We start from the raw sequence: 15,015 nt of genomic DNA, 5'->3' as shown, positions 1-15,015 counted from the left end.
TTTAGCCGATATGTAAATCCCATTCAAATGTAAAGTGAATCGGATGAAAATTGAGGATTTTAGAATTTGGAATTGTTGTTTACCTTTGGCCTATGTTGACATTTTGGCCTATGTTGACATTTTGGCCGATGCTGATCTCAAAAATAGTTTGTGGTTGAATTCAGTTAGCCGATATGTAAATCCTCAGTAGAGCATCCACCCACCCCAAATATTCCTACAGGTCGCACAAGATCTGCCAGCAACCCACTTCTGGTGAAATTGCCAAAATCAAGACTTGCTGTTCACCTTCACTCTTTCATTCCTCTTTACTCCCGCCTCTGGAACAAACTCCCTCACTCTCTTCAATCCCACTCCTCCCTCCAGGTCTTTAAAAGAGCTGTTCACCACCATCTTTTATCTTCCCCCATCCAAAACCTTGATCTTTCCTACTCCCGTTAATTCACACCAGATCCACTTTTTTTTAAACGGACTTTTTTTCCTGGAAGTCCTAGCAGTGTCCATGTGTTTTATACCTATCCCACCCCCCCCCCCCCCACCCCCGCTCCCTTTTTTTGTATGTTTTGTGTGCCGGTTTTTTTTTTTTTTTGGGATTAATGTGGGCTCTTTCACGAGCCTCGATCTTGTATACAACAACAACAACAACAAAAAATCCTATTCAAATTTCAAGTCAGACGGATAAAAATTGAGGATTCTCGAATTTTTTTTAAAAAAGTGGTTGACCTTTGGCCGATGTTGACTTTTTGACCCCAAAAATATATAGGATTTTGTCGGACCACAAACTCTACCATTTGATGAAGTTTCGTGAAGATCGGTTTAAAATTGTGACCTGTATAACTGAGCAGACAGACAAACACACAAAAAACGCACAAACACACAAAAACGGAGTGATCAACATACTTGTCCAAAAATTTTTTTTTTCCCCAAGTAACAAACAGACAGACAGGGGTGAAAACATAACCTCCATCCACCTTTGGTGGCAGATAAAGAAGGCCTGAAAGGACAAACGCCAGTGGCGGGAGGCCATTAACACACAATAAGGGACAGATACAATATAACATTATAAGGGATTAACTCAGGAATAATTGAGCAGCTAAATTATCATCATGTGACCAATGACAGTGGAAGGGGTTAGGGGGATAAGGATTAGCTCTGCAATCCGGACTGATGATGCCTGAAGTCTGGATGTGGAGTTTGTGGACCACGTGCAGTCCACATACCTTTGCCTCTCTGAAGATCTCTCTCCCTGTATCTCTTCTCTCTCTCTTTCTCTTTCTCTTTCTCTTTCTCTTTCTCTTTCTCTTTCTCTTTTTCTTTCTCTTTCCCTTTCCCTTTCCCTCTCCCTCTCCCTCTCTCTCTTTCCCTTTCCCTCTCCCTCTCCCTCTCTCTCTTTCCCTTTCCCTCTCCCTCTCCCTCTCTCTCTTTCCCTTTCCCTCTCCCTCTCTCTCTCTCTTTCCCTTTCCCTCTCCCTCTCCCTCTCTCTCTTTCCCTTTCCCTCTCCCTCTCCCTCTCCCTCTCTCTCTTTCCCTTTCCCTCTTTCTCTTTCTCTTTCTCTTTCTCTTTCTCTTTCTCTTTCTCTTTCTCTTTTTCTTTCTCTTTCCCTTTCCCTCTCCCTCTCCCTCTCTCTCTTTCCCTTTCCCTCTCTCTCTTTCCCTTTCCCTCTCCCTCTCTCTCTCTCTTTCCCTTTCCCTCTCTCTCTCTCTCTTTCCCTTTCCCTCTCCCTCTCTCTCTCCCTTTCTCTCTCTCTCTCTCTCCCTTTCTCTCTCTCTCTCTCTCTCTCTCTCCCTTTCTCTCTCTCTCTCTCTCTTTTATATTGCAGGCACCTGCAACTCACCACAGGTGAGTTCAAGACCAAAGTAAAGGAGAATCACCTTGTTGAAATCTAATTATTCCTCACAACTTCGAAAAGGTGCCAATAATATTGTCCGGGCAATTTTAGGATTTGTGTGTGGAATAAGCTAAGATTTAGTAATTTTTTCAGATATTTTTTTTTTGTTCCACTGCAAACCAAAGAAATATTTTTAATTTAATATATATTTTAAAGATTTTTAAATTTCAACAATTTTCTGGAAGAAATGGTGCATTATTTGAAAAAAGTGCAAGGGTGCCAATATTTTTGGCCACGACTGCATGACCGATTTTACCATGCTGCACTGCATATCATAGCAACCATCAACCAATCATTTTAATGCTTATTTATAATGTATTGTATTTCATAAATACTATTTTTTTATCTAAAATCTCCATTATTTAATACTATCTATCAATAAATAAATAAATATGTTTAATCTGAAGGAACTGCACTCCAACGCGAGTCGAAAGAATTGACGCGACCAAAGACGGAATTCGTCCGAGTTGCTTTATTGAAACAAAACAGCTCAGGTATTCTCAAAAGCCCGTTTATCGGGCAACAATATATATACACATTTATGTCGGGAGTTTGCCCGGCAAAAGCTATACCGGGCATGCCCGGGTATCAAGGGCGAGCCTTGGAAAGGCGAGTCTGGACCTGCCCGGGCGTGTTTGGCTGCGGCCTGGCAAGTCGAGGCTGGGCGTGCCCGGGCGCTCTGGGCGAGCACTGGAAAGGCGATAGCGGGCATGCCCGGACGCTCTGGGCGAGCCCTGGAAAGGCGATAGCGGGCATGCCCGGACGCTCTGGGCGAGCCCTGGAAAGGCGATAGCGGGCATGCCCGGACGCTCTGGGCGAGCCCTAGAAAGGCGAGAGCGGGCATGCCCGGGAAAGACGAGACCGGGCGTGCCCGGGAGGTTCGGGCGTGCCCGGGAACAGTGAGTCCGGGCATGCCCGGGAGAGGCGCGTCTGGCCGTGTTCTGGCCGGTGCAAGGCGATTATGTACATCCAGCGGTAACCGCTACACACGCCCCTCCAGAATCGACCTGCACCGGCAGGGTCAATTTAAGGGGGGTCCGGATGACCCGGCCGAAGCGACCCCTGGAGGGTCGTGGGGAGGGGTCTGACGTGGTGGTAGGTGGTCGAGCGGGGGGAACTGTGGACGGGGGGCGGCCTTGCCGCGGAGGAAGGGCCAACCGTGGTGGTCGGTCGACGTCCATGTGCGCCGGTTTGAGGCGGTCCACAGAAATCCGGTCCGGCCGGCCGCCGAAGTCGACGATGAAAGACTTGTCGCCCCGTCGCAGGACCCGGAAGGGCCCGTCGTACGGCGGCCGGAGTGGCCCCCGGTGCGCGTCATGACGCACAAAGACGTACTCCGCTGTGCGAAGCGCCGGGGGGACGTAGGACTGGGGGCCACCGTGGCGGGACGTCGGCACGGGGGCAAATCGTCGGGCGGCCTCCTGGAGGTCCGAGCGCTGGCGAGCGGCGGACCAGGGACTGGTAGCGTCAGGCACGAATTCGCCCGGGACGCGGAGTGGCTGGCCGTAGACGAGCTCGGCGGCGGACGCCTGGAGGTCTTCCTTGGGGGCCGTGCGAAGGCCCAAAAGGACCCACGGCAGCCGGTCGGCCCAACCGTCGTCCTGAAGGCCGGCCATGAGTGCGGCCTTCATGGAGCGGTGAAACCGCTCGCACAACCCATTGGCTTGGGGGTGGTAGGCCGTGGTGCGGTGCAGCGTGACCCCCAACGAACGGGCGACCGCGCCCCAAAGCTCAGACGTGAACTGTGGGCCGCGGTCGGACGAGATGTCCGCTGGTGCGCCGAAGCGCGCGACCCAGGTGGCGATGAACGCCTGCGCCACGTCGGCGGTGGTGGTGGAGGTGAGGGGCACGGCCTCCGGCCACCTGGTGGTCCTGTCCACCATGGTGAGCAGGTGGGTGAACCCCCGCGAGGGGGGCAGGGGACCCACCAGGTCCACGTGGACGTGGTCGAAACGCCGTTCAGGCACGGCGAAAGGTGCCAGCGGGGCCTGGGTGTGGCGGTGGACCTTGGCTCGCTGGCAGGCCGTGCAGGCGTTGGCCCAGTCGCGGATGTTTCGTCGAAGGCCGTGCCAGACGAAACGCGCCGACACCAGCTTCTGAGAAGCTTTCCGGCCCGGGTGAGAAAGGCCGTGGATGGAGGCGAAGATGCGGCGCTGCCAGGAAACGGGCACGATGGGGCGAGGCTGGCCCTGGGAGACGTCGCAGAGCAGGACGGTGCCCGCGAAGGGGATGTCGGCCAGGCGGAGGCCCGTGTCCGCCACGCGGAGTGCCTGCACCGAGGCGTCGGTGGTCTGGTCGGCCGCCATGAGCGTGAAGTCCACGCCGAGGTGGACCGCGTTCGCGCTGGCCCGCGAAAGGCAGTCGGCCACGGCGTTGTCTTTGCCGGCGACGTGCTGGATGTCCGTGGTGAACTCCGACACGGCGGAGAGGTGGCGCTGCTGGCGGGCCGACCACGGCTCCGTGACCTTAGCCATTGCGTAGACCAACGGCTTGTGGTCGACGAAAGCCGTGAACGGGCGGCCCTCCAGGAGGTGTCGGAAATGGCGAACGGCCAGGAATAGCCCGAGCAGCTCGCGGTCGAACGTGCTGTAGTTTAACTCGTTCGGCCGGAGTTGCCGGCTGAAAAAAGCGAGTGGCTGCCAAACCCCGTCCACCCATTGCTCATGGACGGCGCCCACCGCGTAGTTGGAGGCGTCCGTAGTGAGGGCGATGGGCGCGTTGAGCACCGGGTGAGCCAGCAGCGTTGCGTCGGCGAGGGCCCGTTTGGCACTGGCGAAGGCCGCGTCCATGGCCGCGGACCAAACAATGTCATGCTTGGCCGGCTTGCCCCGGAGGGCCTCGTAAAGGGGCCGCATGAGCTGAGCAGCGCGGGGCACGAATCGGTGATAAAAATTCACCATGCCGAGGAACTCTTGGAGGGCCTTGATGGAACGGGGACGCGGGAACGTGGTGATGGCCTCGACCTTGGTCGGCAGCGGCACGGCCCCGGTCTTGGTGATGCGGTGGCCCAAAAAGTCAACGGTCGTCGCGCCGAAGTGGCATTTGACCGGGTTGACAATTAAGCCGTGCTCGCTGAGGCGACCGAACAGTGTTCGGAGGTGGAGGAGGTGCTCGGCGCGGGACGTGCTGGCGACGAGGATGTCGTCCAGATAGACGAAAAGAAACGGCAGGTCGCGCAGCACGCCGTCCATCAAGCGCTGGAACGCCTGGGCCGCGTTCTTGAGGCCAAACGGCATCCGCAAAAATTCGAACAGGCCGAACGGCGTGATGACGGCCGTCTTCGGGACGTCGGCCGCCCGGACAGGTACCTGGTGGTAGCCCCGTATCAGGTCAATTTTCGAAAAGATGACCCGTCCCGCCAAACGGGCGGAAAAGTCCTGAATATGCGGGATCGGGTACCTGTCGGGGGTGGTAGCGTCATTGAGACGGCGGTAGTCGCCACACGGGCGCCATCCACCCCCCGGCTTTGGCACGATGTGCAGTGGCGAGGCCCACGCGCTATCGGAGCGCCGCACGATGCCGAGGTGCTCCAACGCGTCGAATTCGGCCTTTGCCACGGCGAGCTTGGCTGGGTCGAGGCGGCGGGCCCTGGCATAGACCGGCGGGCCCGTAGTGGGTATGTGGTGCTCGATCCCGTGCCGCACCGCGACGGCCGAAAACGTCGGCCGCGTGAGGGCCGGGAATTCCACGAGCAGGCGAGCGAACTCGTTCGTTGCCGGGAGGGCGCACGCCAGTTCGGTCGGCGCGGAGCTGCTCATTGTGCACGCCAGGGAGCTGAAGGTCTCGGCGTGGACAAGGCGACGTCGTTTGACGTCGACCAGCAGCCCGTGCGCGCAGAGGAAGTCGGCGCCCAGCAAAGCCACGGGGACGCTGGTGGTAACAAAAGTCCATTGAAAGCGCTGGCTGCCGAAGCAGAGGGTGACGACGCGTGGGCCGAAAGTGCGTATGGCCGAGCCATTAGCAGCGACCAAAGAGGGGCCGCAAACTGCGTCCAGCCTGTCCTGCTCGGAGGCAGGTATGACGCTCAGTTGGGCGCCGGTGTCGCACAGGAAACGCCGTCCAGACGCTTTGTCCCGAATAAACAGCAAGTTGCCCGAGTGGCCGGCGCTCATGGCTGGGAATGACCTGCCGAAAGTGCACGGGGGCCGGCACGTCCGAGCCTTGTGTCCGAACCTGGTGTGGTAATAACACCACGCCCGGTCAGGTGGAGGCCTCGGCCGTCGTGTCGGAAGCGGGCGGTGCGGCGTGGCGGCCGCCAGTTGCACCGGCAGTTCGGCCTCCAACCGCGCAGGGCGCTCGGGCGTCGTGGGCGTCGCCTCGGACGGCGGCGGGCTCCAGGTAACCGCGCCGATGTGCTGGCCCGCCGAGGAGATCTTATCGGCTTCCCTGGCGAGGGCGCGGGAATCCGTGATCAACGTGCCAGCCAGGGCGAGGCGTACCGGGTTAGGCAGCTGACGGAGGAACAGCTCCCGGAACAGGAATGCCGGAGAGTGCTCGCCGAGCAACGAGAGCATATAGTCCATGCGCTCGGACGGGCGCGTGTCGCCGAGCTCGGGCAGGTTAAGCAGGCGCCGTGCGCGTGCTGCCGGTGAGAGGGCGAAAGCGCCGAGGAGGAGCGTCTTCAGCGCGTCGTATTTGTCAGCAGCCGGCGGGTGCTGGAGGAGGCTCAAGGCGCGGGCCGCGGTGGCGGAACCGAGCGCCGCCACAACATGGTGGAAGCGGGTGTCGTCCGCGGTGATGCCTCGCAGGGCGAACTGGGAGTCCGCCTGGGCGAACCAAACAGCCGCGTGAGCCTCCCAGAAGGTAGGCAGTTTAAGCGTCACTGCCGTATCCATGTCGGTAGGTCACCAATGAAGGAACTGCGCTCCAACGCGAGTCGAAAGAATTGACGCGACCAAAGACGGAATTCGTCCGAGTTGCTTTATTGAAACAAAACAGCTCAGGTATTCTGACAAGCCCGTTTATCGGGCAACAATATATATACACATTTATGTCGGGAAGTTTGCCCGGCAAAAGCTATACCGGGCATGCCCGGGTATCAAGGGCGAGCCTTGGAAAGGCGAGTCTGGACCTGCCCGGGCGTGTTTGGCTGCGGCCTGGCAAGTCGAGGCTGGGCGTGCCCGGGCGCTCTGGGCGAGCACTGGAAAGGCGATAGCGGGCATGCCCGGACGCTCTGGGCGAGCCCTGGAAAGGCGATAGCGGGCATGCCCGGACGCTCTGGGCGAGCCCTGGAAAGGCGATAGCGGGCATGCCCGGACGCTCTGGGCGAGCCTTGGAAAGGCGAGAGCGGGCATGCCCGGGAAAGACGAGACCGGGCGTGCCCGGGAGGTTCGGGCGTGCCCGGGAACAGTGAGTCCGGGCATGCCCGGGAGAGGCGCGTCTGGCCGTGTTCTGGCCGGTGCAAGGCGATTATGTACATCCAGCGGTAACCGCTACAAATCAATCATATATTAATTTTAAAAAAATGTTAAATCAAATAATTAATTCAATGGTATCATATCAAATGTAATGCAATAGGAACTTGTTAACATGAAAATGAACCAAACTTAAACAAAAGGTGACGATGGAGTCCAGAGACATTCTCACGTTTCGCGGCAGCATGTCATTCTCGGTGTATCCTTCAGCTGGGCTTGTACATCCTCCCTCTTTCCTTTTCACCGTTTGCTCCGTGAAAATTAAACGAATTTGGACAGTATTCCAGGAGGGTGGCTTTAGACTTCAGTAAATGTATTTCGTTTGGAAAATTTGTAAAATAACAGTAGATTAATATTGGAATTGATTTTGTTATTGAAAGAGCGTGGCAGCGATTTCCTTTATCTGAGGCGGGGAAGAGACGAATGCGAACTGAGGGAATTTGTTCTGTAATTCGGTGCTGACGGTTATGGATCGAGATTCCCCGAGCTTCACTCACGATCCGAGCTTCACTCAGGATCCGAGCTTCGCGGGCTCTGATGGAGGAGAGGATGCTGGGATCTGTGGGTTCAGGATCCTGGACGTTCAGAAGCTTCGTGATGGAGGGGACGGGACGGACCAGGAACCCGGTACGGGGTTCTCTCATCATGATGGAGAATTCATGTTGATTTATTCTTCCGATGGTCAAATTTGAATACACACCGTAGAGAGCATTTACCTCCACCTGCCTGAACAGGTTACCTTTTGTATCCCACTGATAGGCAGGATCCGGATTCGGACCTGAAGTAAAATCGAATCTGCTTGTTCTTGTCATACACCCAACCTGTCCACCAATATGTCGTGTTCAATTAACAACTCCGAGGTTGATGTTTGTTTAAAACACTAAACAGGTTTTGTTTCTCTGCAGATCCTATAGTGGTGGTGAAGGTGGAACCTGAACCTGCAGGTGGTTTCCCCTCACCAGGTAAGAATCCGTAATAACATTGTCCAAGTTGAAGATGACGATACTGGATGATGGGAATGGCGGGATCGGGTGTGTTGAGTTTGGTTTCAGACTCGATTTATCTTGTTGTAGATTTAAATGAGGAGCTGAAGGTGAAACTTGAACTTGGGGAGAATTGTTCCTCACAAGGCGAGTTCAGAACGACATTTAAACATCTATTCGTTGAATTTAAAATAAGTTTTCAATTTATTATTTGTTATTTTATAATAGAGAAAATGACGTCATTCCATTTCTCCACAGATGAAACGGGTCGAGTGATACCCCGAGGTTTCCATGGTAACGTTCCTCCGATGTTGAACATCACTCATGTGAAGGAAGAACCGTGTGAAGATTCCTTCATAACAGAAGGTGAGCAGTGAATGAAACTCTGAATCATTCCCAAGTGTTTTTAACCAAATGAATATTTATTTATTTTTTGTATATACTATTACTAAGTCGAAGCTCGTGTAAGAGCTAACACATAGAACATACAATGAAGGCAGTGGGAGAAACGAGGGTGGGAGAGAGAGAGGGACACGGAAGTACAACAACAGTAGAGAACAGGGACATCAGGAGATCTGTGGAAGTGGGAGGGCTGGGGCCCAAAGGATAAAGTACATAGGATATGTACATAGGACATCGGATATGAAGGATATGAAGGATATGAAGGATATGATATGGTACATAGGATATGAAGAGTACATAGGATAAACAAGATGGACACTACAGGGGATTTCAGAAAAGAAAGCGGCATTTGGAGGAGTTAGGTCTGGGGTGAATTAACGGGGGTAAAAAAGATCAAGGTTTTGGATGGGGGAAGATACGAGATGGTGGTGAACAGCTGTTTTAAACACCTGGAGGGAGGAGTGGGATTGAAGAGAGTGAGGGAGTTTGTTCCAGAGGCGGGAAAATAGAGGAATAAACGAGTGAAGGTGAGCAGAGAGTCTTGATTTTGGCAGTTTCACCAGAAGAGGGTTGCTGGCAGATCTTGTGTGACCTGCAGGAATATTTGTGGGACAGAGCTGGGGGAGCTAGGCCGGAGAGGGGTCAGTGTAAGACAGAAGGACCACCAACCTGCCTGCGGTGAGAGAGTGAAAAGCCCTCAGAATCGGCTTCATTGTGGGAGATTCCAATTATCCTTTTATTTCCACACCTTAGTTTACACAGAATTTCATGAGGAATTACATTTTAAAAACTTAATTGCACAAGGAAGCCATTAGGCCTATGAATATCTTCTATGTGGCCTAAAATAATTCTTAGGTACCAATATAGCTCCAATGTAAACCTACCTTATGTTCTTGTTGCCACCAACTTTCAAAGAATACCATTCCATGAATTAAGAACTCCTGAGTGGAAAAAAAAGAAAAGTTTATACAGTTTCACTCCATAACGTTTCTCATTCTATTGAATTTCCTTCTGCTTCTGATGCTACACCTCACCCAGCCCCCTCCCCCCACTCTATTCTCCAAATCCACATTGAATATAGATGGTTATATTCTTTAAAAATGAATGAATTATTTAAATAATCTATTTCAACCCTTGTATCTCTTTCACAATTGCTATGTGTGTTCTTCTTCTCCACCATGATGTATTGTTATGTTTATGGGGGGTAGGCAATGGAATACCTTCGGGCAGGTAGGATTGTATAGGTTGTGTGCTCCCACTGTCATGAAGAAGAAGAAACCCTTATGTAACTTAAGTCGGCTCCATGTGTCCGGTAAGAGCATATCTTTGTCCCCATGGCGAGGGGTTGGGCTATGTTAATTAGATGGGGTTTAAGGGTAATTAATTCCCTGTATGTAAATGCCTCTGATTTTTCCTTTATCCCTTATGACACACACCACACCAGCCATGCACTCCACACCTATACTAAAAATACCATATAAAAGTAACCGGAACCAGGACATTCAAATGCCGCTGATGCCACCAGCCGAGTCATCGTCAGGGACAGCGGGAGGGGCCATGGGGTCCCGTCCCGAGGGGTGGTGATTGGTCCAGGCGGTGGACTGCTGCGATGGCAGATGCTGATTGGAGCAAGCGCGGACATCATCGGATGACCTGGGAGACGGGGGAACAAAAAGACTGAGTCCTGGCATTTATCTTTCTCTTGGCTCTCTGGCTTCGTGGATGTGGTCGCAAGCGGTCACCGTTCATTTACTTCCTCTTGCGCTGGGTTTTCACAATGAGCGGACGCATCTCTTTTGTATCCCGACTTGATAGCGTGCAGTCGCACATTTGCTCGCTCTTGGTCCTGATATTTGCAGCCGCAGCTCGTGGACGCTGACGCGCTTGGTTCATGGCATTCGTGACGGCTGGGTGCCATGCCGTGTGGGGCCAGAGAGACAGCGGTGCTTTGGGGAAGGAGGGGCGAGAAAGGAGCGAGGACCTGAGCGCTGCACGTCGGCGGCTGGAGTGAACACAGCTGCGCACCAAGGCCTGTTTTCCTGCGCACAAACTCGGGGACCCGTTCGGCAGCGGCGGGGTTGGGGACCGCTTCAGGAGAACGCGGAGTGCAGGCAAACGCACCACACAAACACATTTATTTTCCATTTATATATCTCCCTTGTCTGTTTTACGAGTCCGTATGGGGGCGCTCCATTTAGGATTTTAGTTTCACCGTGCATTTCTTGTTCCCTGGCATTATTTTTATTAAAACCTTTATTTGTTGCAATTTAATTCCTTGTCGGTCTGGTTTGATTATTGTGGTCTGAGGATGCTCCAGTGTAATCCGTTCAGGTAAGAGCCTTGCTGCCCTCCCCCTCCTCGCGCGTATAAGCAAGATCCGCCATTGTTTGATTGAACGCCACGGAGGGTAAAGCTCGATCGGTCATTCATCCGAGACCGGTCTTTATCGGCACAGACAGGACAGTATTATATGTCTCTTCTTCCAAAAGGATTATTTTTCTGAGGTGTTTGCTCTGTGCCTCGTCCACAAACCTACCCTCCTCGTCATCCCAATCTACTTCTCCCTCATCCCCGCTCATACAGCACAATGTTTATGTTGCATTTAACAACCATTTTCATTTCCCTTCCCATCCCATGATCCTTATCTTCATCTGTCAAAGTTGGGAAATGGAATCAGGAATAGCATCCACCCTCACCCCCTCAAAGCTACATGTGCCCCTTTTTGCATCCCACCTCACCCCCACCCTCTTAATGCTTCCCTCTCACCCCATCTCCTAAATACTTCCTCCTCACCTCACCCTCCAAAACATTGTCCCGCACCCCTCACACGCAAACATTCTCCCACACCCCTTGCACACAAACATTCTCCCACGCCACTTGCACTCAAACATTCAACCTTTAGGGTCGCAGAGTTATATGTGGCTTGCAGCTTCAGATATGGTGTTTGAAGTTTGGATTGATGCCACGAGTATTGTGGCCATTGATGAAATATGATATTTCGATTGGGCATGTAGAGAGGATGGAGGATGGAGGTTGTGGTGAGCGGCTTTGTGAAGAGGTGATTGGGAGTGCCACGCTGTTTGACGAACATTGCATTTTATGGTGCAATGTGGAAAACTCCGGTTTCCCTTGACATCATTAACCGAGGAGTTTAAGGTGGTGAGGGTGTGGGAGTTCATGATGTTGCGGGATTCAAGTGATTCAGTGGTAAAGAATGCTCTCCCAGAGAAGAAGGGAAGTCGGAAGTGGAATGCAAGAGCAGAGGTGGACGAGATGGAGGAGCGGTCGCAACAGGAGGAGGTCGTGGGGATGGTACAGCACGGGAAGCATGGCTTGGGGTGGATGGAGCATGAGCGATGGGGAAACGCATGTGTGAAAGAGAGGAGGAAGATGGTTGAGAGGGAGGTGAGAAGAAAGGAGGAGGAGGGGAGATATGTGAAAGCAGTCGGACAGGCACAGCAAGATGCTTGGACATGGTGGGAAGGTGTGTGGGTGAAGACATTGAAGTGGCAAGAGATTTGGAGGATGGAGCCAATATTGTTGAGGAATGGCTTTTTTAATTTTGTATTCTTCAAAAAATTATAGCCATCAAACCATGTGACGTATGACGTCATGATCGTGGTTTTTTTTTTAGGGTCGTCGTGGATATGCAATCATGCATGGAATGTTTTGCCTCAATCTGTTCAGCCGTTTCAGAGAGAAGGGGTTTTTCGTGTTTTTTAAGGCTTTTGTGTTACAACAAATGTGGCGGCCGAACCACATGACCGATGATGTCATGAATTTTTTTTTTCTCCACCAATTTATCCCGAGATGATACTCAATAAATTTCATCTTGATCGGATGAAATTTTGTACTTGTCGAACTTATGTGAGCACGTCATAATGGAGGCACTAACATGTTATTATGACATGTTATACTATGACATCATAATTAACACATGTTATTCCCCATGGAGAGTGCTTTACATTGAGCCATGTCTAAATTTTTTCTATGCAGCACTTTCAGAGATATAGAGGTGCAAAGTGTTTCCGTTTTTCCAAGATTTCGCCCGTACCAAGTCACCTATGACGTCATAATTATCATTATAAAATTCTACTGGAGGAGGTGCTCCTGTGGTGAAAATTTCCTCTCAATCGAACCAACGATTGCAGAGAAAAGCATACTTATTCGGTGTGGACAAAAGGACAGACAGACAAACAAACTGACGCAATACCCTCTCCTTAGGCGTGGGTAATAAACACATCTGGATGTTTTTCATTCATGTCCCAATTTCCATGGAGTCTTTCTTTCATGTTTTTTCATTCTATTTCATTTCATTTTTTTCATTCAATTTCCTTTTTTTATTCCAGCCAGGCCTTTACATTAATTCCTTTACTTTCACATTGGTTTTAGTGTGAGAGTGCGTAGCATGGTTGCAGTAATCCTTTTTATTAATTATTTTTGCTAGTTGTGTATTCCTGAGAGTAAATTATAGACTCATCTGTATTAAACAAACCTGCATTAAGAGGATGACAATGAACTAATGTGAGGATTTAGAACAAAAAAAAATGAATCTTTTGTTGTTTGTTTGACTCGAGCATTACGATTCCTTTTCTTCAACGTAATTGGTTGGAGAGGGGTGTTAATCGATTATATGCATTTATAATGAGACCATGCATTCTACTTTATTTCCGTGAGACAAATCTACTAAACCTGTTCTGCAAAGAATGGTTTAAAAAAAAAATAGGTTAGTTTTAAAAACGTAAACGTGTTTTTGTCTTTTTCTTTCTTACATTGCAGAGACAGCTGTTGAGCATCCTACAAACTTAGGTTGCGCTCGGTCATTTTTACACAACAAAATATTGAAAACAAACATGGACAAGGGAAGGAGACCCTCATTTGCTCTCAAGAAATGTGAATTCAATCACATTGGTGAAAATGTACAGCAAGGTACTATTTTTGAAAAGGCCTTCGCTGTTTATGAAAAAGCCTTCACAAGTTCTGCATCTGTCTTAAAGATGCCTCAGACGACTCGAAGTGATGAAAAGCTGTACAAGTGTTCTCTTTGTAAAAAATCCTTCGCAAATTTGTTCTCTCCAAACAAACACAAGCTAGACCACAATGGTGTGAAACCACAAAAGTGTTCTGTTTGTGAACAAGCTTTTACAACTTCTTATGTAAATATAGATAAGATGATTCACACAAGTGAAAAGCCACACAAGTATACCATTGGTAGTAAATCCTTCACTTCTTCATTTGCATTAAGGACACGTGGAATGATTCACTTGACAGAAAAGCCACACAAATGTTCTGTTTGTCAAGAATATTTTGTGTCCCCATTACATTTAAAGAAACACAAGATAATTCACAAGCCAGAAAAGCCACAAAAATGTTCTGTTTGTGATAAATCCTTCATATACTCACACGACCTCAAGAGACATGAGTTTACCCACAGCAGAGAAAAGGCACACAAATGTTCCGTTTGTCAAAAATCCTTTGTATCCTTATTTGCCATAAAGAGACATGATTTAATTCACAAGCGAGAAAAGCCACACAAATGTTCCATTTGTCAAAAGTCTTTTCGGTTCCCATCCCTTTTAAAGAAGCATGAGATGATTCACAAGGGAGAAAAGGCACACAAATGTTCTGTTTGTGATAAATCCTTCATACACTCACATGACCTAAAGAGACATGAGTTTACCCACAGCAGAGAAAAGGTGCACAAATGTTCCGTTTGTCAAAAATCCTTTACATCCTCAAATACTCTAAAGGGACATGCTTTAATTCACAAAGGAAAAAAGCTACATAAATGTTCTATTTGTCAAAAATATTTTGTGTATCCAAGCCATTTAAAGAAGCATGAGATGATTCACAAGAGAGAAAAGGCACACAAATGTTCTGTTTGTGATAAATCCTTCATACACTCACATGCCCTAAAGAGACATGAGTTTACCCACAGCAGAGAAAAGCCACACAAATGTTCTGTTTGTGATAAAGCCTTTATATTCTCATACATGCTAAAGAGACATGATTTCATTCACAAAGAAGAAAAGCCACACAAATGTTCTGTTTGTAAAAAATCCTTCATATTCTCATACATGCTAAAGAGACATGATTTCATTCACAAGCAAGAAAAGCCGCACAAATGTTCTCTTTGTGATAAATCCTTCATACACTCACACGACCTAAAGAGACACGAGTTGACCCACAGCGGAGAAAAAAACGCACAAATGTTGTATTTGTGATAAATCCTTCATATCCTCATTTTCCCTAAAGAGACATTATTTCATTCCCATGGGAGAAAAGCCACCGAAATGGTATATTTGTCAAAATATTTTGTGTACCCATGCCA

General features: G+C 50.0%; 1 protein-coding gene across 2 annotated transcripts; it reads left to right on the top strand.

The window, feature by feature from the left end:
- The first annotated feature begins 7,715 nt into the window (after positions 1 to 7,715).
- Positions 7,716 to 14,965, top strand: LOC144892230 (uncharacterized). Of its 2 annotated transcripts, none has more exons than XM_078777797.1 (5): positions 7,716 to 7,926; positions 8,205 to 8,261; positions 8,373 to 8,429; positions 8,541 to 8,648; positions 13,464 to 14,965. In XM_078777797.1, the coding sequence occupies exons 1-5, from the start codon at positions 7,767 to 7,769 to the stop codon at positions 14,906 to 14,908; spliced, it is 1,827 nt and encodes a 608-aa protein (XP_078633923.1). In that variant the 5' UTR covers positions 7,716 to 7,766; the 3' UTR covers positions 14,909 to 14,965. The 2 variants fall into 2 exon arrangements, with proteins under 2 accessions (XP_078633923.1, XP_078633924.1); XM_078777798.1 differs by lacking the exon at positions 13,464 to 14,965 and adding an exon at positions 10,544 to 10,955.
- The last annotated feature ends 50 nt before the right edge of the window (positions 14,966 to 15,015 follow it).

This window comes from Myxine glutinosa, chromosome 5 (assembly GCF_964187855.1).
Source record: "Myxine glutinosa chromosome 5, kmMyxGlut1.1, whole genome shotgun sequence".
Taxonomy (NCBI): domain Eukaryota; kingdom Metazoa; phylum Chordata; class Myxini; order Myxiniformes; family Myxinidae; genus Myxine; species Myxine glutinosa.
This window is presented reverse-complemented; position numbering and strand designations above follow the sequence as displayed.